The following is a 24,131-nucleotide window of genomic DNA, read 5'->3' on the forward strand; positions in this document are numbered from 1 at the left end:
TACCATGCACTAGAATCTCTCTGTTACAAAATCCCAATTCGAGCTGGAGTCATGTTTTATGTCAAACCCCATTTGCCATGAATATTATGTTCTCTTTTAATTTCAGTTATTGATTAAAAAGATTTTTTAATCAGAAACTCTTTTCTGATTAAATATATCTGTCATGGCTAGGAACTTGAAACATCAAGAATAATTAAATGAACATAGAATTTTATCCTTATTTACTTAGGATAACAGATTCCATCTTGATTAACACCTACCTCTATATATAACTAGTAGGAGCAAACACATGCCCATATACCTATACATAGTACAAGTATGAAAGTAGTATCAAACTCAAACCACCTATATACAAATAGGGGTGTGCAAACGGTCGATTCGATTTCGAACAAAACCGAATCGATAAAATTGAAAATCAAAAATTAAAAATTGTAAAAACTGAACCAAATCGATTAATAAAAGAAAATCGAACCGATAAATATCGGTTCGGTTCAGTTTTAAACCGATCAAACTGAAATTTATAAAATTTTATATTTTTAACATTAAATCTAAATAATAAAACACAAAAAAATAGAAATCAAAACTAAAAAATCTTAAGGTTCGGTTCAGTTTTCTTTGATTTCAATTCGGTTCGATTCGATTTGGTTCGATTTTCTTTGATTTCCTATATATATTAATAATTTTGGTTCGGTTTAGTTCAATTTTTTAATGAAAATAATCGAACCGAACCGATTAATCGAAATTATCAAAATTATAAATCAAACTGAACCAATTGAATTTTAAAATCGAACCGATTGAACCGAATTGAATCGGTTTAGTTCGGTTTAAACCGAAAACTGCTCTCCCCTATATACAAGATAATTGTGCTATCTCAGATTTAAAGATTATATGCACTGATATGATTTATGACAATGCATTGACAAGAGTAAACTCCATGTGCTTATCATAAATGTCACTAGCTCGGCCTACTTATTATGCATAAGTGCCTATCATGTTTATTATATGGCATGAGACTCACCATTCTATCTTATTTACATCTCATATAAATAACTTGGGAACAAACATGATTACAATCTTTCTGAATAAGTCATGTCCTTATTGTGAAGTATCCTAGATTGTGAACCAATTTATGATACTTTATGCTATAAATATTGTCACTCATATTCTTAACAACTTAAGAATAGAATTTATAACAAAATATCAATGGACATTTTCTATTACACATAAATACATTATGTAAACGGAAAAGTAAAAATGTCTTTTTATTAATAAAACATGTACAAGATACATACTAAATGATATGCTCTAGGGCATACTACTAACAGTCAGGCGCGCGACGGAGAGGGAAGAAGAAAAAGATGAAGGCCAGTCCGATTTGATCGTTCAAATCCGGTTCAGTTCGATTGGGCTGGTCTAATTCAGAATGCCCAAATTAAATTTTTTCTCTGTACTGGGACGAAAAACGAGACCCAAAAATTTCAAAAAAATTTTAGAAAACTCAAAAAAATTTGTGGAGTCCAAATATATTTTTATTTTTGTCACTTGGTCTTTAAATTAATTTGTAAAAATTAGCAAAGTTTATTGACTTTGAAAAATCAAACCCAATTTATAAAATTTGAAAATTTTCAAATAAAATCTCAAAATTTAAATAAAATAAAATACTAATATTTATACATAAAATAAGTATTTTAAAAATTAAGGGTGTTACACATTTTTACTTTAATCCATAATAAAATTGTATGCATGGAAATAAGAATGGTAAATTTTAAACATATTTAAATTCGAATCAAATTAATGTGTTTATAAAATAATATTTATTTAAGTAAATTTTACTTTAATTTAAATTTAATTTTATTTCTAATAATATATTGATTTATAAATAACAATAATAATGTAATTAAATATGAAAGTAACTCTTATAATCTTTTCAATTATTATGATTTTAAACTCAATTAAATCTAAGAAGCAATATATATATATATAATCTTAAGATCCTGATGTAGATATCCTAAAATTATAGTTTGGATGAACAATATTTGATTTAAATTAAAATAATTGATCAAATCGAATTAATTTAAAATTTAGTTCAATTTTATAAAAACTTTATTTATTTTTTAAATTTTTATATATTTCAATTTATTTAGTTTGATTTTATTTCAAAAATAAAAATATTTTGATTAAATTAAACTGAATTCCCTAAAAATGTAGTAGGATTAATAAATTAAACATATATTTGATTTAATAGTTAAATATAACTGATAACTAATAATTATTATTAATAATTGATAGTTAATTATAGTTAATATATCCTAAATATTCAGTAAAATTATACATAACTTTACTGTTATATGTAAAATAATTAATAAAAGTATATACTATATTTTTTTTATTTTACTATTGAAGTAGACATATAATAACTAATTTATTATACAATATATTAAAAGTATAATAATTTTTTTAAGTATATATAAAAATAACATTATAATTATTATATTTATAATATTTTATATTATTTATTATAATTTAAATAATTTATTAATATAAAAAATTATTTAAAGATAAAAAATATTATAATTAATAAATTTTTTTTAAAATAATATAATTTAAAATTAAATTAATTATATAAATTATAGCTGATGAATGCCTATTAATTATTTAAAATTTATCAAATATTTGGATTCATTTATTTGAGTGTTAATTATTTATGAACCATTCACTCCTTCAAAACCTCTTTTGTAATTACTGTTGAATTTATTATTAAAAAAAATATTTTTTAAAATTATTAATAAAAAAATATTAAAAAATAATATAAAATTAAAATTAATAAATTTTAATAAGAATATCATTAAAATAACAAATTAATTTTTTTCCAACCTGATTTTTATTTATTTTTTTATTTTAGCTCAGTGGAAACGGTAACTGAAACATCGCCTCAGTCCCCACTTCCGTCACTGTCTGCTAGTGCTTCCCTAATCCTTTTCCTTTATTCTCTCATTTCGTCGAGCCTCCACGCCCCTTAAACCTCCTGCAATCTCATCCTCGACGGCCTCAAATCTCCTATTCTCCATCTTGGTCTGTTGCGTGTTTCTTCAACCCTCGACTGCCATTGAAGTTGAAGCCGTCTGTCTACATCGCTGTTGAAGCTATTCTCTCCTTCTCTGTTAAAGCACTGCTTTACTTCAATCCTCGATTGTTTGCTCTGTTTGGTGGGTATACTGTACAGATTTGAGGATCTATGTTTTCTTTGATTTGAGGATTTAATTCCTGTTTGCTTTAATCTGATTGCTTTGATTTCATCTGCCGATGGAAGTCGTTGTGTTTCTGATTGTGGTTATGTTTCTCTTTCTTTGCTTAAATTCCTGTTCGATTTCAATCCTTTGCAAGTTTGCATGCAATTTTACATTTTTAATGGGTAATGCAAAATGTCCACTGGTCCCGTCGAAACTCTTTTTCATGGTGAAGACAAGAAGCATGAAACAGCCTAATGGGCTGTTTGTTAGCCCTTTTTTGTTAACTTGTTGGTTTGAAGAGTTGAGAGGTTTCCGTCTTGCAAGCGTTGATGGACTGCGACGTAATCTCACATATTAATCAATTTAATTTTCTAATACGATCTTTTTCCCTTTTATATTTACATTTCGCTTACGGAATAATCTTTTCAATTAAACTAACTAATTAAGCCCAAACCAGGGAAATCGAACCGAACCGAACCGAACCAGACCGATGCCTTGTGGTTATAGCCATTCCAGCATTTTGTGCCGCCTCTCTTCGACTCCCTCTCCAGTCTCCACCCTCTCCAATCCAACCTTTTCGGCCTCTCCATCTCACTAGACACCAGTCACATCCCATCGTTTCTTCAATCGTCACACCAATCTGTTTTTCCTTTGAGCAGCCAAAAGCATAAAAGGGAGAGCGAAGGAAGAAAGCTTTATCTCAGCTAACTCATGCTCAAGCTACCTCCTTCATAGCTACTCTGTCATCTTTGGTGAACCCCGAACATTCTTCAACTTCAACGCCTCCAATGGTGGTTCTACACTTGTATTACTTTGCAATCTATTTAACTTCTTTAATCACGAAGAAGTGAAGAAGAAACTGGGGAGTAGTTTTCAATAGCAGTGGTCTTCAATTTCATTTTTTTTTTCTTAAGTTGAGTAAGTGGTGTTTCAACTACTCCGAAATTAGTAGCAGTGCTTTTCAATTTCATTTTTTTCGAGTCGGATAAGTTTTGAATTTTTCCCAATTTGATGCTTTCATTTTGTATTGTTGTTTTTGTTTTGATTTCATTTTATTTTCTATTTTTCTCAATTGGCCACTTGTCTGAAGGAAGTGGGAGCACCTCTTTAGCTTTGTGAAACAAAATGGATTTTAAATCCATGACTGTTTGTTTTGATTGTAGAGATGAGTTGTGGCATTTTTGGCTATAGTAAATGGAATTTTTGATTCTGGTGATTGAAGCTTGTTGTAGTGCAGTGCCTACTAGCAAATTTAAGGTTTATTTATTTCTTAAGCCCTAAAATCAATAGCAGTAGTCTTCAATTTCTTTTTTTTTTTTTTTTTGGGTAAGTGGGGTTTCAACCACTCCCAAATTATTAGCTGTGGTTTTCAATTTCTTTAGTTATTTTTTTTTGTTTGAGTTGGATAAGTTTTGAATCTGTCCCAATTTGATGCTTTAATTTTGTATTATTGTTTTTGTTTTGATTTCATTTTATTTTCATTTTTTCTCAATTGGCCACTTTGTGAAACAAAATGGATTTTAAATCCATGACTGTTTGTTCTGATTGTAGGTATGAGTTGTGGCATTTTTGGTTCTGTTAAATGGAATTTTTGGTTATGTTAAATGAAGTTTGTTGTAGTGCTGTGTCTATTAGCAAATTTACCATTTATTTATTTCTTAAATCCTAAAATCAGGTATCAATTGGAACATTCGCATAATGCTGCTGCAACAAACTTCTCCTATAATCAAAATTGTTGGTTCCAATTGCAGCTTCTTCAACAATTCTCCACGATCAACACCAAAATATCTCAGTTTTCTCATGGACAAAGAGAAGCCTCTACCTGTTCTTTCTTCTTCTTTGTTGCTGAAGCATCCAGTCTTCCATTGCCAAGCTTCGCATGAATCTCTTGAGACTTCTCTCAGGTCAGTAGCTGAAACGCTAAAAATTTTAAATCAGTTGCCATGCCATTGTAAATTTTAACAGTTATTTGTTATGGATTTTAGGAATGAAGAAATACCTGTCCATGGATTATCTAAAACGATTGTAGGTGTTTTAGGGGGCGGGCAATTGGGTCGAATGCTGTGTCAAGCAGCTTCCCAAATGGCCATTAAAGTAATGGTTTTGGATCCCCTTGTGAATTGCCCTGCTAGTTCCCTCGCTTATCATCACATGGTTGGGAGCTTTGATGATAGTGCTACGGTTCAGGAATTTGCCAAAAGGTTAAATCTTAACAATTTTTCTTTATATTTCAATCTATATTTTATTAATTGTGGGTGTTTTAAATCCATTTTCATGTAATTACTTTTAATTGTTATCGTTAACACTTTCTATGTCCTAGCACTAAAGGGGTAAAAACCTTTCCTGCTAAGGCCATTGACATTGTATCACTTAAAGACTTAGAACACAATAAAAGCACTGCTAAAAGGTTTTCGAAATACCCAAAAAACAAATTAAGAACCCCCTTCAGAAAAAATTAGTAGCATAAGTAGTCTAAATAAAATAAAAGTCCGCAAAAGCTAGCTAGCCCCAAAGACAAGATTCCCTCTAGAAAAGATTATTTGACATCACTAATTAGTCCTTTGCTTGAGTAGCTGCTTCAGTAGCTCCTTCGTCGAAGAGCCACTCCTCAGTCCTCCTCCTAGCCATTTTGTTGAAAGAATTCTGAGTAGTTGATGGTAAGTTAGGTCTATTTCTCATCCACCCTTTAAGCATGTTAGCTATGTTTTTAGTGCTTGATGCATAGGTGGATGCTAGTTTTGGACAAGAGTGGTCTGCACCAGAGTGTTTCGACTCAATTATTAAGCTGCTTTGTTTCTTTGGGGACATGGCCTCATGTAGAACTTGGCTGGCTGTGTGGATGTCAGTTTGAAGCCTTCTCTCCCATTGACTGTCTGTGAAACTGTTGATTATAACTCATCCTTAGAGTGAGCTTAATGGCCTGTAGTTTGGAGCTTTATGAGCTCCTTCTTCAAATGGGTATCCAATAGTTCTTAATGCCATTATTTGTTCTGTGTGGAAGGTATGCAGCCATGGCTGCCTATCTACAAGACTGCAACACTATCAATTAATGCTTCCCCATTAATTTCTTTTCAGGAACCAACTCAATCCAGCCCAACATAAACAATGGTACTTAGGTCATTTCAGTGTCACTATAATATTGATTTTATTGCATTAATTTCTACTAGTATGATTGGATAAGAAAGGGTAAATACATATGATTGAAAAAGCAAAATAAAGGTACATTTATAAAGCAACAAAATAAAGGTACATTGATATGTTGACTTTTACTTGTTGTCTAAAAGGGCTTGAAGGTGGATTATCTTCTCCTCATGGTCTGTAAAATTGCCACGCTTATTAACTGGCCTGAGACAATTAGTCCATCTAAACCTGCAACTCTTACTGCATCTAAGCAACCCTGAAAAGCCTCACAGAGAAAGACATACTAAGTAGAGATCCTGCATCAAAATAAAACTACTAAAGTCATTTCAACATGTTAATCCAAGTGACCCTTAATTTCAGTGAGTTTTAAAAGGTTTCTATTTTGTACCTTGAGTATATATACAACACTTGATTGTAAATAAAATTAAAAAAGGAAAAAAAAAGATACTGCAAGCATTAATTATTTTAAGTATCTATTTTGTATATTCACTATATTTCTATTTATGTTATTACGTGTGGGTTTGCAAAAGGTTAATTGTGTTTCTTTATTTATTTGGAGGTTATTTATTTACATATGCTAATTCCTTATTGGAAATTAGATGTGGAGTATTAACCATTGAGATTGAACATGTTGATGCTGCTACGCTAGAGAAGCTTGAGCAGCAAGGAGTTGATTGCCAACCGAAAGCCTCTACTATTCGAATTATCCAAGTATATCTCTTTTCATATCAATAGATTCCATCTTGCAAACTATGCTATTCTGTTAGTTATGAGCCATTTATTGTACTTTCTCAGGTGTTTGGATTTAACTTTTAGGTAGTGCTTATGGTTATGGAATGGCGCTATTCTTGATACTTGTCTTTAGCAAAACATGAGTTAATTTTGGTTTAGGACTGAATGATTTAACATGCACATTACTGCATTAGTTTTTTGATGGTTAAGTTTTATCTATTGAACCTTGCCTCTAATTTTACTTTGACATATAATAAACTGTTCTATTTTATGTTTGACACAATCTAGTCAAATGGTCTTGGAATATCATTGTCTATGTAGATCTTTTTGCTTTTTGTTGACTTACGGCTCAGTGCCTTGTTGGATGGTTGTGTTACCTCCTTCAAGACCTTGTTCCTCTATCATGCAATCCAATGATTGATAAGTACCCACAGTTATTGGTTTGTATCTTAGAGTATAGGACTCCTTGCAGTATCATTTTTTCCAAAGCAATACCTTCTTAATTCTTAAAATTCTATATTCTATTTATTTGGTGTCACACTCTTTATTTCTTGTTCTAGTGAAATTTTTAAGAAATCCTCTTTAGATGTGTATTCAATTCAGTTGGCAATTTGTTAGAAGTACTTGTTTTGGTCTTATTAATTTTATAAATATTGAGCCATTGTGTTTGTTTATTCATCTTAGGCTAACATGAATCTAGTTTCCTGATGAAACTTATTTAGTTGGACCATTGCTTCAATCTTACAGGATAAATATCTCCAAAAGGTTCATTTTTCTCAGCATGGAATTCCACTACCTGAGTTTATGCAGGTGGGAAATGATAAAGTTGTTCATGAGTATATCTCTGAAGGACATTACGTGATTGCATTTTTGTGGTCTATTAGTTGAAAATATTTTTATTCACTGGTAATGAAAATGACAGATAGGTGATCTAGAAGGTGCCAAAAGGGCAGGTGAATTGTTTGGCTATCCTCTTATGATTAAAAGTAAGAGGTTAGCTTATGATGGGCGTGGAAATGAAGTTGCTAAGAGTGAAGAAGACATTTCTTCTGCAGTAACCGGTAATATTTTTATTAGTGAAGATGCAAATATCCAAATTTTAGGGATGCTATATAAGTTATTTTCTCAATCGAGTGTTGAGCCATGCTAGACTATAATTTGCTTTTCTGGATGTTATTAGTTATTAGAATTTTTTTTAATCTAATTGATCGCCATTCTATATGTTGAGGACCCATCCATCCTAGAGCTGTGATTGGAGAGAGGGGTCCTTGCAATTTTACATAACACGCACTTATGGTTGTCTGATATTTAGATTGCAAAATTATACTAGGTGAAGCTATCAGATTCGGGGTATTGGAATTAAGTTGATGTCTGAACTCTGAATTAATTTTGGGAAAGGTCAATTTGTTTAAAGTTCATTGGGTGTTTCTACCTTTTTTTTAATGATGTAGACATCATCTTATTTTGAGCCACCAATACTCGCGCGTTATGCTTTTTCTATGTGGACATTAATCTTGATGAATCCTTTGCCTTTTTAGCATGATTTCATGGAGTTTCAATGTTTACTTTTTATCTAAAAGTTCATGATTTTTTTCGCTTCAGCTCTTGGAGGTTTTGATCGTGGTCTATATGTTGAGAAATGGGCACCCTTTGTAAAGGAACTAGCTGTCATTGTGGCAAGAGGAAGAGACAACACCATCTTGTGTTATCCTGTTGTTGAAACTATTCACAAGTAAGATATAAATCAGTGTTTTCATGCTCTGATCATAACTATTTGGATGTTGTGTTGCACAAGTGTAACTATTTGGTATTGATATGCTAATAATAACTCTGCATCCGTTTACAGCTGACTGACCATTCGAGTATTGTAGGGAAAACATATGTCACATAGTCAAGGCACCTGCCGATGTGCCATGGAAGATCAGGAAACTTGCCACTGATGTTTCTTATAAAGCTGTTAGTTCACTAGAAGGTGCTGGTGTGTTTGCAGTTGAGTTGTTTTTGACAAGTGACGGTCAGGTGATTCTCTCTTATTATTGATTCTGCGTAATGAAATTTCATTTTCATCCTAGTGTCAGCAACTTGCTGCAGCTGCTTAACTAATTTGTTATGTTTTCTCATTTTGATAGATTCTACTAAATGAAGTAGCTCCTAGACCTCATAATAGTGGTCATCACACAATTGAGTCCTGCTACACCTCACAATTTGAACAGCATCTGCGAGCTGTTGTGGGTCTTCCACTAGGTGATCCATCAATGAAGACTCCAGAAGCTATAATGTACAATTTATTGGGTGAAGATGAGGTGAGAATGGCTTTTGTTTCCATTTTCTTTTCCTGCCATATATATATGTAAAGAATTAAGAATCTGGGGCAGCTTTTGTGAGAAATTCAGTGTGGGCTGAGAGAGAGAGAGAGAGAGAGAGAGGAGTGTGTATGACAGTACAGTGTGCTTGGTGACATCAAAAGCTGGTGCACAGAAGGCACCCAGTTTCAGTCCAAAGTTCAAATATAATTCCAATATTTATGCTTGCAGGGAGAGCCTGGTTTCCACTTGGCTCATCAGCTTATTGGAAGGGCATTAAATGTGCAAGGGGCTACTGTTCATTGGTATGATAAGCCAGGTTAGTTTTTACTTAGTATTTAGTTCTTTACTCATGCCCACAATTAAAATTCTCAACTATGTCTCTGTTTCTTCATTGGTGATATTGATTTCACAGAAATGCGAAGGCAAAGAAAGATGGGGCATATCACTATTGTTGGTCCTTCTATGGGCATTGTGGAAGCACGGCTAAATTCAATGTTCAAAGAAGGAGGTTCTGATAGTCAATCTGCAGGTAAGTTTCCTTTGGTGACTTGGCAACATTTTCTCATTGCTGCATAGTATGATGGAACAATAAAAGAAAGCTGAACTTATGGCTTATTCTGCTCTGTCATTTGTGTGACTTTTCTTCACCCTCAATTTAAATTTTCTAGAAGGTGAATATAGATGTATTCACAAATGGGATGAGTTAGCATAGCATTTTATGCAGTGTTCTTAGCAAGTTGACTTCTGCTCAATCAAGTTAAATTTTTCTTCACCTTGTCTTGATGCAAATTTTCTAGAAGTTGCATATAGAAAAATTCACCATTCTAATCAATTATAAAATAATCACAAATCTAAACAGTTGTCTGCTCCATTTGGCTTCCGAACTGCTTGGAGATAGATATTTTTTAGTGTTGCTTGCATTCTATTTCTGGGACTCCATAAGCATGGTTCAACTACAATGTGTATATTTAAAAAGTTACTGTACTTCATTTGAATATTTAACCGCTAAATATATTTGCTTTAGGAAAATTTCATTTTATTCATCGACTATTTGCCCATGTTTTGCTAAAATGCAGTTACACCACGGGTTGGGATCCTTATGGGCTCTGATTCAGATCTTCCTGTAATGAAGGATGCTGCAAGGATTTTGAATATGTTTGGTGTGCCTTATGAGGTTTAGCTATTTAATACTACCTCCATTCATTTTGATCCGTGGCATTTGGGTTTTGCACGGTGATTAAGGAAATAATTGGATAACTTCATTTTTCTAAAAACATTCTAGTAATTGACTACATTACCCTTTATTTCACCTAGAAAATAGTATAAATATTTATTGTATTTAATAGAGATAAAGGGTAAAATTGAAAAAAAAAAGTTAACACTCGTTGATTTTCTAAATGCGATATATAATTTTGGACAAAAGAAAAACCCAAATGCGACAAATAAAACTGGACGGAGGGAGTAGTTCTCAATTTTTCTCTGGAATTCACTGGCACTGGACTTTTTTTTTTTTTTTTTTTTTTTAAACTTCATCATTAGTAATTACACTTGACCTTCATAGGTAAGAATTGTGTCAGCTCATCGAACTCCTGAGATGATGTTCTCCTATGCCTCGTCTGCTCGAGATCAAGGGGTTCAGATCATCATTGCTGGGGCTGGTGGTGCAGCCCACTTGCCAGGCTAGTTTCTATGCTGTATATAAATAGTATTGCCCCATCAACTGTCTTATTGATCTTAAGGAAGTACTGGTTTGACTTTTAGGGATGGTGGCTTCACTTACTCCTTTACCTGTTATTGGTGTCCCTGTACGTGGTTCCTCATTGGATGGAATGGATTCACTCTTGTCCATTGTGCAGGTACAACTTAATCCCTGTAATTTAACTAGTAGCATGTTTCTTCAATTGGATGTATTGAACTTAAGAAAAATCCATTTTCTTCTGGTCTTTATGTCTTAATTGCTATCTGAGATTTGGTGGGATTCTTTTCTTTTGTGACATTGTTCTCTGATTTGTCTGTGCCTTTTCATGACGCCTCCCATATATTATCATGCAGATGCCAAGGGGTGTTCCAGTCGCAACTGTAGCAATAAACAATGCTACAAATGCTGGTTTATTGGCTGTAAGGATGTTGGGAGTTGGTGATTCCGACCTATTAGCAAGGTCATCTCCCTCTCTATTTCTCTTTTTTCCTCTATTTTTGTGTCTTTTGTCAGAAATAATGTAAGATATGCATGATTTATGCAACAAAATGATATATTAATTGTAGTTTTCCTTTGTATGATAATCTCTTTTTGTATGTGCAGAATGAGCCAGTATCAAGAAGACACCAGGGATGAAGTATTAAAAAAGGCTGAGAAGCTACAATGTGATGGATGGGAATCTTATTTGAATCCTTGAGTACAATTTCACCACTTTCTGTATGCCTTTATTTTTTGAACTTAATAACATACATAGAAGAATCTGATATCAAAAGAGGATTAAGAGTCAAACATGTTGGGTACAACAACCTGTCCTAACCAAGTGTGATCGGTAGGGGAGCAGATTGTATTGGGGTGCAATTAGAAAGTCCATAGCAGATTGGAAAGGACAGAAAGGGGACATGGATCAAGTTTGGAGAGAGAACAAGTTTTGTAGCCTTATGAGATCATTAAATTTTTCCTTGATTGATCAATCAATTAAAGTTAATTCTTTGTATTTTCTTCATCTCCAAAATGCAAATGAAGATGACCGAATCTTTGATGGTATGAGAATATTATTTCATACTCCTAATCGAATAGATTAGGGGGGAAACTATTGCCCATAATTAATTGCTCAAACTAGAGATAATATCGGGAAAGGTGATCCAAACAAAATTTCATGTGAACAATCTTCCTTGTTTCCAAATAGTTGCATACTTATACTGAGGTATAGGGCCTAGAATATTAATTGAGCAAAGGTAACTTGATCAACAAGACCATTTATTATATGTTCGTGCAGTTACAAAGATGATAAAAATTTCAGACTGTTGGACGATTCGTGATTTTAGTAACCAAGCAGCTCTCCTATTGTAATATTGTGGTATTGTATCTGCAAAGATGGCCTCTGATTCTGAATTGATAGCTCCTGAGAAATATGTTGCATGGTTGGACGAGATTGTGGATTCAAATGCAAACATGATAATGCTAGTTTCATGATACAGACTATTTCTCTTGCCATTCGACTTCTTGGAGGTGTTAGTCGATTGTCCAACATTTCCTTCAATAATGATTGATGAACTGATGGCTCTGAAGCTGATGACGGCGATGAAAAAGATGAGATTAGATCGCCTGGATGACTTCCCATGATTGTTTCCAATGCTAACACTCCAAAGCTATATACATCACATTTTTCATTCACCTTCATCGTGAAAGCCAACTCTGCAAAGACAGATCAACTCATGCCCAATGTTTCCAAACTTTAAAATGAATGTTTTCCAGTGAAATTTTATCGAAAATAATTTCTTTACTTTTTAAATTAAGTTTCAAAATAATTGAATTAATTGTCAGTCTCATTTAAGGGCTAAACGTAACACTACTTTGTCATAGTTTCATATATTTTAGCTATTTAATTTGGCATTGGGATATGAAAGAATCATATAGATAATACTTTCTTCATATGAAAAATTAAAATAAAAAAAGAAGTTGAAAAAGGAAAGACAGACCTGGAGCTATATATCCCAATGTGCCTGCAACTGAGGTCCAATTAAATGAATCAGGCTTCAGAATCCTAGCAGTGCCAAAGTCAGACACGTGAGCCTCATATTCTGAGCCTAGCAGAACATTCTTGCTTGATATGTCACGATGAACTATAGGAGATGAGCATCCATGGTGCATATAAGACAAAGCATTAGCCACACATTTCACAACATTTACTCTCTTCATCCAGTCGAATGCCACTGCTTGTTCATCACTCTTCAGCAGAGTTTCAAGGCTCCCTTTTTCCAAGAACTCGTAAACCAACAGTGAGTGATAATTATTTGAGCAAAAACCGTGAAGCTTCACAATGTTGCGATGCCTTATTTCTGTTAAAGCTTGAATCTCACTCTCAAATGCTTTTGAATTGGCAATTTCACTTTCCAAATGCTGGTGAAGTTTCTTCACAGCGACAACCTTATCTCCTGGCAGCATAGCTCTGTAGACAGTTCCGGATCTCCCCACTCCAATGCAAAACTTGGAGTCGAATCCTTCTGTTGCTTCGACAATGCTTTGGTACACCATTTTCCCATCATAGCTCCATACTGCAAAAGGATTTTTATTTTCCGCCTCCTGTACCTTGTTGCCTCTTTCATACACTTTTGGGCAACATGTATATATAAAACCAGCAATGATGAATGTGAGAAACAGTGTGCATAAAACAGGAACCATAATTATAACAACAATTTTGCTGCCTCTTTTGTCATTTAGATTGTGGCTCTCTAATGTGGGACAGGCTTTCAAACCAGAGGCCCTTCCGCACAAATCTTTGTTATTTCTGAATGCCTCAAATGGAGCCTCATGAAGGGCTTTGACATTAGGAATGGGGCCTTCTAATTCATTGTTGGATAAGTCCACAGTTGTCAAGCTCAGCATAGCATCAAAAGCAACTGGAATTGAACCAGATATCTTGTTGTGGGAGAGATTCAAAATCTCTAGCCGCTGCAACTTCCCAAGTTGTTGTGGTATCCCTCCAATCAATGAATTTTGACTCAAATCAATAGATTGCAGTGAGAGTAAATTACCCATGTCAGGAGGAATTCTGCCAGAAAAATTGTTGCCGCTGAGATTCAAAAACAGCAAATTGAAGCAATCTCCAAGCTGTTTAGTTATTGATCCACTAGGATCATTTCTTGCAAAGTTGAGCTGTTGGAGTGTGGATAGCATTTTGATTTGAAACGGAATTTCACCTAACAGCTGATTATTGTTTAGAATAAGATCAAGTAGCAACTTCAAGTTTCCTAGTTCTTTTGGAATCTCCCCAGACAAATGATTTGATGAGAGGTCAAGCACACGGAGTTGAGTTGCATCTGCAAGCTGAAGTGGAATCTCACCAGAAATATTATTATTGGAAATGTTAGAAGAAAGAATACAAGTAATGAAGGAAATGATTGTGTATTTGTCTGTGTCTTATTTACAGAGATATTACATCAATTTATACATGAGAATATGTGCTAATTTAGACAAGAATAATAGTGGCTGTAATTATGCTATACAAATCTCCTATAATCATGCTAATTGCTGTAATTATGCTAACCCCCCCCCCCCTCAAACTCAAGGTGATAGCACATGTGCCAACTTGAGTTTGCTTAAGAGATCCTGAAAGCGAGCGGGAGGATGCGTTTTGGTGAATATATCAGCGGTTTAGCTGACAGAGGAGACAGGAATCAAACATATGGTGCCATAAGCAACATGATGACGTACAAAATGACAATCAATTTTGATGTATTTGGTACGCTCATGAAATACATCATTATGAGAAATCTGTATGGCACTTCTATTATCGCAATGAAGCATTGTGGCAGAAGAATGGGTGACACCCAAATCAATTAATAACCACCGTAACCAAAGTAATTCAGATGTAGCATCAGCAAGAGCACGATATTCAGATTCTGTGCTAGAACGTGCAACAACAGTTTGCTTTTTGCTACGCCAAGAGAAAAGAGAATTACCTAAGAAGAAACAATAACCAGTTGTAGAGCGATGATCTGTCAGATCACCAACCCAATCAGCATCAGAATAGCCAGATAATACTAGGGAGGAGGTAGCGGAAAAGTGCAAACCATGAAAAAGAGTGCCTTTGATATAACAAAGGATTCGAAGTACTGCAGAGAAATGAGTTGAGTGAGGAGCAGACATAAACTGGCTGACCAGATGAACAGCATATGAAATATCAGGTCGAGTAACTGTGAGATAAACAAGACTCCCGACAAGCTATCGATAAAAAGTAGGATCATTAACAGGAGTGCCATCAAGAGGTGTAAGTTTGCAATTGAGCTCCAATGGGGTTGATACTATTTTGCTATCAGTGATGCTTGCTCGAGAAAGTAAGTCAGATGCATATTTGGCTTGAGATAGATAATAGTCATCAGAATTTTGAGAAACTTCAAGACCCCAAAAATAGCTGAGAGAACCCAGGTCTTTCATTTCAAAATGCTGATTGAGATAATGTTGTAACTCTGAAATACCAGATGAATCATCTCCTGTTATTATCATATCATCAACATAAAGCAATAGAAGAACAATACCACTGTCAGTTCAGTGAGTGAATAATGCAGAATCATGTGGACTAGAAAGAAAACCAAGTTGAGCAAGAGTGGAACTAAATTTGGCAAACCAGGCCCTGGGAGCTTATTTTAATCCATATAAGGCTTGCCGAAGTTTGCAAACCTTATGAGGAGAATGATAACCAGGAGGAGGATGCATATAAACCTCTTCTGTTAAATCACCATGAAGAAAAGCATTTTTGACATCCATCTGAAAAAGTTTCCATTTACGAACTGCAGCAATAGCTAAGAGACTGCGAATAGATGTTAATCGGGCCACTGGAGCAAAAGTTTCTTCATAGTCGATACCATACTCTTGAGTGTACCCTTTGGCTACTAAGCGAGCTTTGTAGCATTCAATAGTTCCATCAGAACGAGTCTTGATTTTGTAAATCCATTTGCAACCAATAGGGGTCTTGTTTGGTGGAAGATCAACTAAATCCCAAGTATGAGTTTTCTCTAAAGCCTGAAGTTTGTTAGTCATAGCTTGCTGCCAAAGAGGGTCAGTACTTGCCTCACGATAAGAACGAGGCTCATGAAGGGTTGCAATAGTAGAGTAACAGTGAAAATCAGAAAGATAATGAGGAGTTTCTCTTACACGGGTAGAACGACGAAGAGTAGTGCTAGGAGGAGGTGCAGGCGTAGGTACTGGATCAACAACTGGTGCACATTCAACAGGGGCAGGTGTAGTTGGGCTAATATTTAGCACATCACAATCACCTGGATCAGGACTTGGAAATAGCTCTTTGGAGGAGTTAGTGAAAAATAGAGAGTCAGTATCGACAGAGTGATGAAATTTGGAAAGAGAAGAGAACATAGTATTGTCCCAAAAGGTAACATGATGAGAGTTGCGTAACTTATTAGAAACAGGATCCCAACAACGATACCCTTTGTGTTCAATGCCATAACCAAGAAAACAACATAGACGAGCACGGGGTTCTAATTTGGTATGTTCATGAGGTTGTAAAAGAATAAAAGAAACACATCCAAAAGGTTTAAGGATGGAATAGTCAGGAGGTTGTCCATACAATTTTTCAAAAGGAGATAAATTATGAAGAACCAAGGTAGGAAGATGGTTAATAATATAAATAGCATGAAGAGCTGCTTCTCCCCAAAATTTTTCTGGACATGAGGCAGAAAAAAGAAGAGTACGTACAGAATCAAGAATATGGCGATGCTTGCGTTCGGCTCGCCCATTCTGTTGAAAGGTGTGAGGATAAGAACGTTGAACAACGGTGCCTTGTTGACTAAGAAACTGAAGTAAAGAAGAATCTCGATATTCCATGGCATTGTCTGTTCGAAGAATTTTAATGTAACAAGAGAACTGAGTTTTAATCATTTTTGCAAATGTGATGTAAATTTGTGATAACTCAGATCGATATTTCAAAAAATATATCCAAGTAAACCGAGAATAATCATTAATAAATATCACAAAATAACGAAAATTATTTATTGAAGAAATAGGAGAAGGACCCCAAATGTCAGAATGAATTAAACAAAAAGAAGTATCTGAAGTAGTATTATTATGAGAATGATAATGCAGGTTATTTTGCAAGTTGATAATTTAAACAATTAAATGACTCAAACTTAGTAGATCCTAATAATCCATAAGAAATTAAAGGTTGAATTTTACTGGCAGAAGCATGACCAAGACGAAGATGCCATTGGTGAATGGAGGAATTAGGGATTGTAGCTGCAGACAAAAATCTCTGAGGAAGATGTAAAGATGCAAGCTCAAATAATCGACCCACTCTGCGACCCTTCCCAAGAATCTGTCCCGTTTGTGGATCCTGTAACTGGACACCATGTGGAGAAAAAATAACATTTAGTCCTTTTTCACACAACTGACCAATAGAAATAAGATTGAGTGCCAAATTAGGGATATAATAGGTGTCAGGGAGATGAAGATTTGAGGTAGACATATGACCAGTATGTGTGATGTTCATTTTAGTACCATTTGCAGTATGGATTGGTGGTAAGGAAGATACAGGTTTTGCAGAAGACAAGAATTTAAGATTAGTGGTCATATGATTACAACATGCAGAGTCAAAAAGCCAATAAGAATTACCCGGAGTGGCAAACATGGCAGCAGGAGAATTAGAAGAGATAACCTGTTTGAATAGTGCCTCAAGATCACTCATGGTGATGGCAGTAGAACCCTCAGTAGCAACAACAGCAGTGATAGAGGAAGATCCAGGCTTTGATACATTCTTGAATTTAGAATGCCCTTCTTTTGGTCTTGGAGGGCGTGTGGGACAATGTTCAAGAATATGACCGTAACCATGACAATATTTGCATTCTATAGTAGGACAATATGCAAGAGCATGACCAATTTGATTACAATTCTTACATAGTTGATTGCCAGATTTCTAATGTGAGGATCGAGTAGTTGCAAGAGCAGTTTCAAATTGAGAAGTTTTATCCAAACTGAGACGAGTCTCTTCAAAAATAATCTCTTGAATAGCAGTATCCAATGATGGGAGTGGATTTTGATGTAGCAGGGAGACTCGAACGGCCTCATATTCTGATCGAAGAGCCATTAGAACTTGAATGAGATGAAGATGATCTTCACTGATTTTGGCCTAAGATATTTGATTCCAAATGGGTTGGACCTGGGCAAGAAAATCATTCACAGATTGACCTGCTTCTTGTTTCAGATTATGAAGATTAGTCCACTACTGATAATAGTGGATAAGTCCAGTGGTCTGATATCGATTAGCTAAAAAATCCCAAATTTCTTTTGCAGAGTCATAATTAGCAAATTGGATGTGGATGGACGAGACAGAAGTATTGCGAAACCAGATGATGATCTGATGTTTTTTACTATCTCAATCCTCAATACGGTCAGCAAATTTTGTATCAGTTTCATCGTTTTCTCTTGTCGGCGTAGTGATATATCCGGTAACAATACGCCAAAGCTTGCGACCTATCAAAAAACTTTTCATTCCTTGAACCCAAAGATTATAGTTGGAACCAGTCAGAACTGTTGCAATAGGTTTTTAAATATCAGATTTCTCCATTGATAACAAGATGAGGAGGAAAAAAAAATGGTATAATAACAGGAATGAAAGAATGAACCAGAACAAGTTGTAGAGAGAGAAGAGAGACCCTAGAAACTAGAAATAAAAGTTTTATGGCTCTGATACCATGTTAGAAGAAAGAATACAAGTAATGAAGGAAAGGATTGTGTATTTGTCTATATCTTATTTACAGAGATATTACATCGATTTATACATGAGAATATGAGCTAATTTAGACAAGAATAATAATTTTTGTAATTATGCTAACACAAATCTCCTATAATCATGCAAATTGCTGTAATTATGTTACACAAAATCTCCTATAATCATGCTAATTGCTGTAATTATGCTAACAGAAAATTTTTAAGCTTGTTAAATTCCGACATTGCCCCCAATTCGGAGAAAGCTGACCAAAAAATTTGTTATTACTCAAATCAATGTAGTTGAGGTGAGGGTATACGCCAAAACCTTCTGCTATATTTCCAGTTAATTGATTTCTTTCAAGCCTGACTCTCAACAAGCTGGTGCAATTTTTAATGCTTTTCGGGATAGGACCTTTAAAATAATTGTCTTCAACTACAAGACATTCAAGTAATCCACCACTGCATATGTCCTCTGGTAGAGGGCCAGTGAAATCTATTTTCAGACAATTGCAAAGTTCTCAAACGTGTAATATTGTTCATCTGTGGGAGGAAGAGAACTAGAAAATTTATTGGTAAACATACTTAGGTCAACAAGAGATTTGAGTTGTCCTATTTCTGGAGGAATAGGTCCTGAAAGATTGTTGGCAGATCGGTCAAGACCTGTTAACTTTGTTAAATTTCTTATGGAAGCAGGGACTCTGCCAATTTGAAAATTTTCAGACAAATCAAGAATTTTGAGAGAACTTATCAATCCAACTTCTTCAGGGATGGATCCTGATAATCTGTTAGTATAAAGGTAAAGTTCAGTTATGCTACTCAAGTTTCCTATGGAAGCGGGGATTCTACCTGTGAGTTCATTGCATTGTAAACTAATGTAATTAAGATAACTAAGCAAACCGACCTCTTGAGGGATGGATCCGGAAATTTTGTTCTTATGAAGGCGAAGATAGGATAGCTTGCTTAAGTTTGCAATACCTAGAGGGATTGAGCCTGTGAAACTATTTATTGAGAAATCAATAAGCCGAAGTGATCTAAGCATGCCTAGTTCTTCTGGGATGCAACCACAAAAATTGTTGGCGCAAAGCCAAATGTTCCGTAAGTCGACCGAGTTTCTGATTTCAGATGGAACATTTCCAGAAAGAGAATTGAAGGATAAGTCGAGGAAAGCGAGTTTAGAAAGGTTACCAACGTGCACAGGTCGAGGATAAGGAGGTGAGGGAAGGCCGAGAAGTTGAGACCTTCAAGTGTACCCATTAAACCGTTACGAGAAAGGTTGAGGTTAGAAACACTTCCAAAAGCATTGCACATGATTCCAGTCCAAGTTGCAGGGATTGTTTCCAACCCAAGAAGATAAGAGAGTTTGGCTTTGGTTGTGGAGGCTGGCTTTCCATTTCAAAAGAGCTGTTGCTTCCTCCGCTTGGCTTGTGGCTTCAGCCGCAAAAGTCGCACAAAAAATAGAGACAGCCAAACGAGTCAAAAGCAGTAGCTCAAGAAAAGCAACACTGAGAGACAAGAATGAAAGGAGCTTGGGGGGCAATGCTTCTCTTAGAGAAGTCATTATCATTTCAGTCATATCGCAGGAAATAGATCAATATATTGACCGAGAACAAACATTGTTCCAATGCAATCTATTTATGGAACAATTATCAGAAATTTTTTCCGTCCAAAAATATTTTTTTTTTTTGCTTATTGATTGATTACCGCTTAGCAAGTAAAACAAAGACTTCTACTCTTCATGTCCATTTTTTTTTCTTATATTATTAATTGTGAGATAATAATATTTTTTTTCTTTGATTGATTCGAAGAAATTAAAATTAAATCTTATATGTGCATAATAATAATAATAATAATAATAATAATAATAATAATAATAATATATTTTTTACAATAGACGTGCAAAGCTAGGCAATTTGTCAAAATGTAATTACCATAACATCTTTTACGGTCTTCCACCTCCACATGTTCCCACCTTTCCTTTCCGCGGTTTTGAAGTTTGAAATTGTTTACACGTTTTAGAATAGTTACAATCTTCAAACTCCGCGCGATGCGGTGAATTTTTTTTTTTATATATATTTATCATGTTAATATAATTAATAAGTAAAAAAATATTTATATTAAAAATATATTTATTTTAAATTATTATAAATAAAATTATTATTGATTAATAATTATCAAAATCATTTAATAAATTCAATTAAAGTAGTGTTTATAGTAAAAAAAAATAAAAATAAAAATAAAAAAGATGTAAGAAATATTGGTAAAATTGATCAAAAATTTGTTGTTAAACTTTCTTTGTAATGAGATAGAAGTCTGATATTCTATAATATAATAATATATAAAGAAAATTAATTTTATTTTAAAATAAAATCATATCAAAATTGGTTTTATAATAATAATAATAAATTTAATGATTAAATTTTTAAATAATTCAAAAATAACTAAAATGACAATAAAAGAAAAATAAATACTAAAAAATAATCTGAATTCATATATAAATTGTTATTATTTTAAAAATTAAAATAAATAAATGTAAAATTGAAATAATTAAATAAAATATCTAAACAAATTAAATTTGAGGGAGATTCATACATTTCTTCTAATTTAAAATATTAAAGTCATTAAAAAAATAGGATAACATGTTAAAAGATTTCAAGATATATTATATAAAAATAAAAAAAAAATTAATTTTAAAAATAAATTAAAAATTATAAAAATAAAAAACTGAAATAATTATAATATTGTTATTAGAACACCGAATTACACTTTATTTTAAACAAAATTATTTCAGTGAAAATAATAATAATAATTTAAAATTAATTAGAATTAAAATAAAATTTTGAAATGTTTAAAATAATCTGAATATATATATATATATATATATATATATATATATATATATATATATATATATATTAAAGTAAAACTTAAAAGAAAATAAAACAGAGGACGATTATTTATTATCAAATTAAATTTATGTTTATCATTATTTATGTTTATAAAGTAAAATAAAAAAAAAAAAGTATAGTGTAGATGAACTTATGAAAATTTGGCTCACGCTGCTTTTCAAGCCATATGAGAATACGTAAAATTAGGGGAAACCAGATTTTGATTTAAATTAAAAATTTGAATTGAATCAAGTTAATTTGGTTTAAATGGTTCAATTTTAAAATTTAATTAATTTAGTTTGGTTTATAAATTTAATAATTTCGATTAATCAGTTTAGTTCGGTTATTTTTATAAAAAAAAAAATCAAATCAAAATTACTAATATATATAAAAGAAATCTTAAGATTTTTGAATTTTAATTTTTAAGTTTTTTTTTTATATTTTTATTATTGAGATTTAATATTAAAAATATAAAATTTTATAAAATTTAATTTGATCGATTTAAAATTAAATTAAATTAATATTTATCGATTTAATTTTTTCTTAATAATTGATTTATTTTTTTTTTAATTTTTTAATTTTTAATTTTATCAATTCAGTTTGATTCAAAATCGAATCAACCATTTATACAGTCCTACGTGAAATCATATAATTAGGCAAATTAGGAAGAAAAAGCAATTAAATTAAAAATTATAGGAAAGAAAAGAGTAGAAAGCAACTTTTACTGTTTCCTAAGGACAGTAAAAGTGGCGTGACTTTTAATATAGTATATTAATTATTTATTAATTTATTATTACTTTCTATAAGCCATGAAATAATTATGTCTAGTGAATTAAAAAATAATAACAATAATTATCTTCATTTTTCAAACTATACAGTGGCCATTTAGCAAATTTGAGCCTCCAATCTAGATCCACCAGATGGGATTAAAGGGCCCTTGCTGTTTGGGGTGGCCGTATGGAAAATCTGGACAAGGAGAAACAATTTCATTTTCAATAATGAGTCAATTGTGGTTAGCTCTCTGGTTGATGAGATTGTCAATTCACCCTCTAGATAATGTAAAATTTTCTATAAATCGTCCTAATTATATTAACATAAGATTTATCTATCACTTTAATAATTGAATCTTGAACAATTAAATTTAGAGAACGTATCTAATATAAAATTAATTTAAATCATATAACGTAATCATGCAGAGTTAATTTAAATCATATTAACTTTAATTGAATAAGTTGATTTTTCTTTCTCAATCGAATAAACTGATTTTTCTTTTTTGATTAATACATAAAATTTTAGTAATTAAAATTTTTTTCGAAATGACTCTAATATCTTTAATTTCTAAAATAATGTGTATAAATTTAATGGGTAAAGAGATGGTCAATTTGTATAATTTAATTTGGTATGACCTATCAAATAACCAATGTATCAAATAAATAAATATTTAATAAAACTATACTTTTTTAATCTCTTATATATATCAAATGTGAGACATTTATTGTTAAAAACAATTTTTTTTTTTTTAATCTTGTTATCTACATATCTAGTGAAAATGGATGTTACACTGTATTCATAAAAAGAAGCATTTATATTACATGGCCATGGCCAAGTTGCCCGGTAAAGGTTGCTGGCCATGGCCAAGTTGCCCGGTAAATTTTGCACTTGTTTAAGACAAGTATGCAAACCCTTTTCTCGGCCATACCTGCCCACCAACTTAACGGGTCAAATAAAATGCAGTCCTAATGGATTGGGAATGGAGGCCTTATAATTCAATTTCAGAAAAGCCCACACTTGTCAGGCCAAATTTGAATTATAAAAATATTAAACTAATAATATTTTTTTTATATTATTATTTTTTCAGTAATATATGAAATAATTTTTTAAAAATGATTTTGACCCTTTAACAATAATGTCAAATGGGCATAGACTGGAATTGAACCAGGCAGATTATTGTGGGACAGGTTCAAAAAATTTGGCAGCTGCAATTTTCCAAGTTGTGGTGGGGTACTGAAGTAAACGGATCCTGAAAGACGCTTGTCGTTACAATGAAATAAATTAAAAATCATTTGTGGATTTTGGCTATTGTGGAGTGGCGTTAGCTTAGCAACGAGACAACTTAATCTTGTTTTTATCATGAAAAAGATACGTAGAAAGGAGAATTTACGTTGTTGCCGAAATTAGGAGAAAATCTCGAGAGGGATGTGAGTGTAATTTGATGGAAAGTGAAAGAATAATATTGCAGTGCTGTTCTATTATCAGAATCTGCCGCAAACTTGGCGTTGCAAAGGTAAGCTGAGGTTCTCTAGAATCGGCCAACAACAGCTAACGCTCTTGAAATCATCGCTCTTCTGCTTTCTTGGTGTCGTAAAGGAAAGCTTAGCTTGGAATATTGGATACCTTTGAAGAGAGTTTTGCACTAAAC

At 32.9% G+C, this 24,131-nt stretch overlaps 2 protein-coding genes across 4 annotated transcripts; one reads left to right on the forward strand and one right to left on the reverse strand.

The window, feature by feature from the left end:
- Positions 1–2,924: 2,924 nt before the first annotated feature.
- On the forward strand, positions 2,925–12,105 carry LOC110638277 (phosphoribosylaminoimidazole carboxylase, chloroplastic). 3 transcript variants are annotated; one of them, XM_021788780.2, is made up of 16 exons: positions 2,925–3,206; positions 4,906–5,134; positions 5,216–5,431; positions 6,971–7,082; positions 7,851–7,913; positions 8,026–8,164; positions 8,706–8,835; positions 8,975–9,122; positions 9,233–9,406; positions 9,638–9,725; positions 9,822–9,938; positions 10,486–10,583; positions 10,971–11,088; positions 11,171–11,265; positions 11,462–11,568; positions 11,712–12,105. In XM_021788780.2, exons 2-16 carry the CDS (start codon positions 4,929–4,931, stop codon positions 11,803–11,805), a joined length of 1,905 nt encoding a protein of 634 aa, XP_021644472.2. In that variant the 5' UTR covers positions 2,925–3,206; positions 4,906–4,928; the 3' UTR covers positions 11,806–12,105. The 3 variants fall into 3 exon arrangements, with proteins under 3 accessions (XP_021644472.2, XP_021644473.2, XP_021644474.2); XM_021788781.2 differs by lacking the exon at positions 2,925–3,206 and adding an exon at positions 3,713–4,148; XM_021788782.2 differs by lacking the exons at positions 2,925–3,206; positions 4,906–5,134 and adding an exon at positions 6,306–6,338 and having other exon boundaries at positions 5,306–5,431.
- A 222-nt stretch (positions 12,106–12,327) lies between these two features.
- LOC110638267 (MDIS1-interacting receptor like kinase 2) lies at positions 12,328–14,452 on the reverse strand. The gene is made up of 2 exons (XM_058136235.1): positions 13,088–14,452; positions 12,328–12,803 (listed from the first exon to the last, which is right to left on the reverse strand). The coding sequence occupies exons 1-2, from the start codon at positions 14,283–14,285 to the stop codon at positions 12,430–12,432; spliced, it is 1,572 nt and encodes a 523-aa protein (XP_057992218.1). The 5' UTR covers positions 14,286–14,452; the 3' UTR covers positions 12,328–12,429.
- Positions 14,453–24,131: the final 9,679 nt, after the last annotated feature.

Source organism: Hevea brasiliensis, chromosome 15, assembly GCF_030052815.1.
Source record: "Hevea brasiliensis isolate MT/VB/25A 57/8 chromosome 15, ASM3005281v1, whole genome shotgun sequence".
Lineage (NCBI taxonomy): Eukaryota > Viridiplantae > Streptophyta > Magnoliopsida > Malpighiales > Euphorbiaceae > Hevea > Hevea brasiliensis.

What these genes read in the sequence shown, in the direction of transcription:
- LOC110638277 (XM_021788780.2), top strand. Translation starts at nt 4,929, where the DNA reads ATGCTGCTGCAACAAACTTCTCCTATAATCAAAATTGTTGGTTCCAAT. An exon ending in ATTTATTGGGTGAAGATGAG is followed by an intron (nt 9,407 to 9,637) that starts GTGAGAATGGCT and finishes TTATGCTTGCAG; the next exon opens with GGAGAGCCTGGTTTCCACTT. An exon ending in CACTCTTGTCCATTGTGCAG is followed by an intron (nt 11,266 to 11,461) that starts GTACAACTTAAT and finishes ATTATCATGCAG; the next exon opens with ATGCCAAGGGGTGTTCCAGT.
- LOC110638267 (XM_058136235.1), bottom strand. Translation starts at nt 14,285, where the DNA reads ATGCTATCCACACTCCAACAGCTCAACTTTGCAAGAAATGATCCTAGT. An exon ending in ATTGGGATATATAGCTCCAG is followed by an intron (nt 12,804 to 13,087) that starts GTCTGTCTTTCC and finishes CTGTCTTTGCAG; the next exon opens with AGTTGGCTTTCACGATGAAG.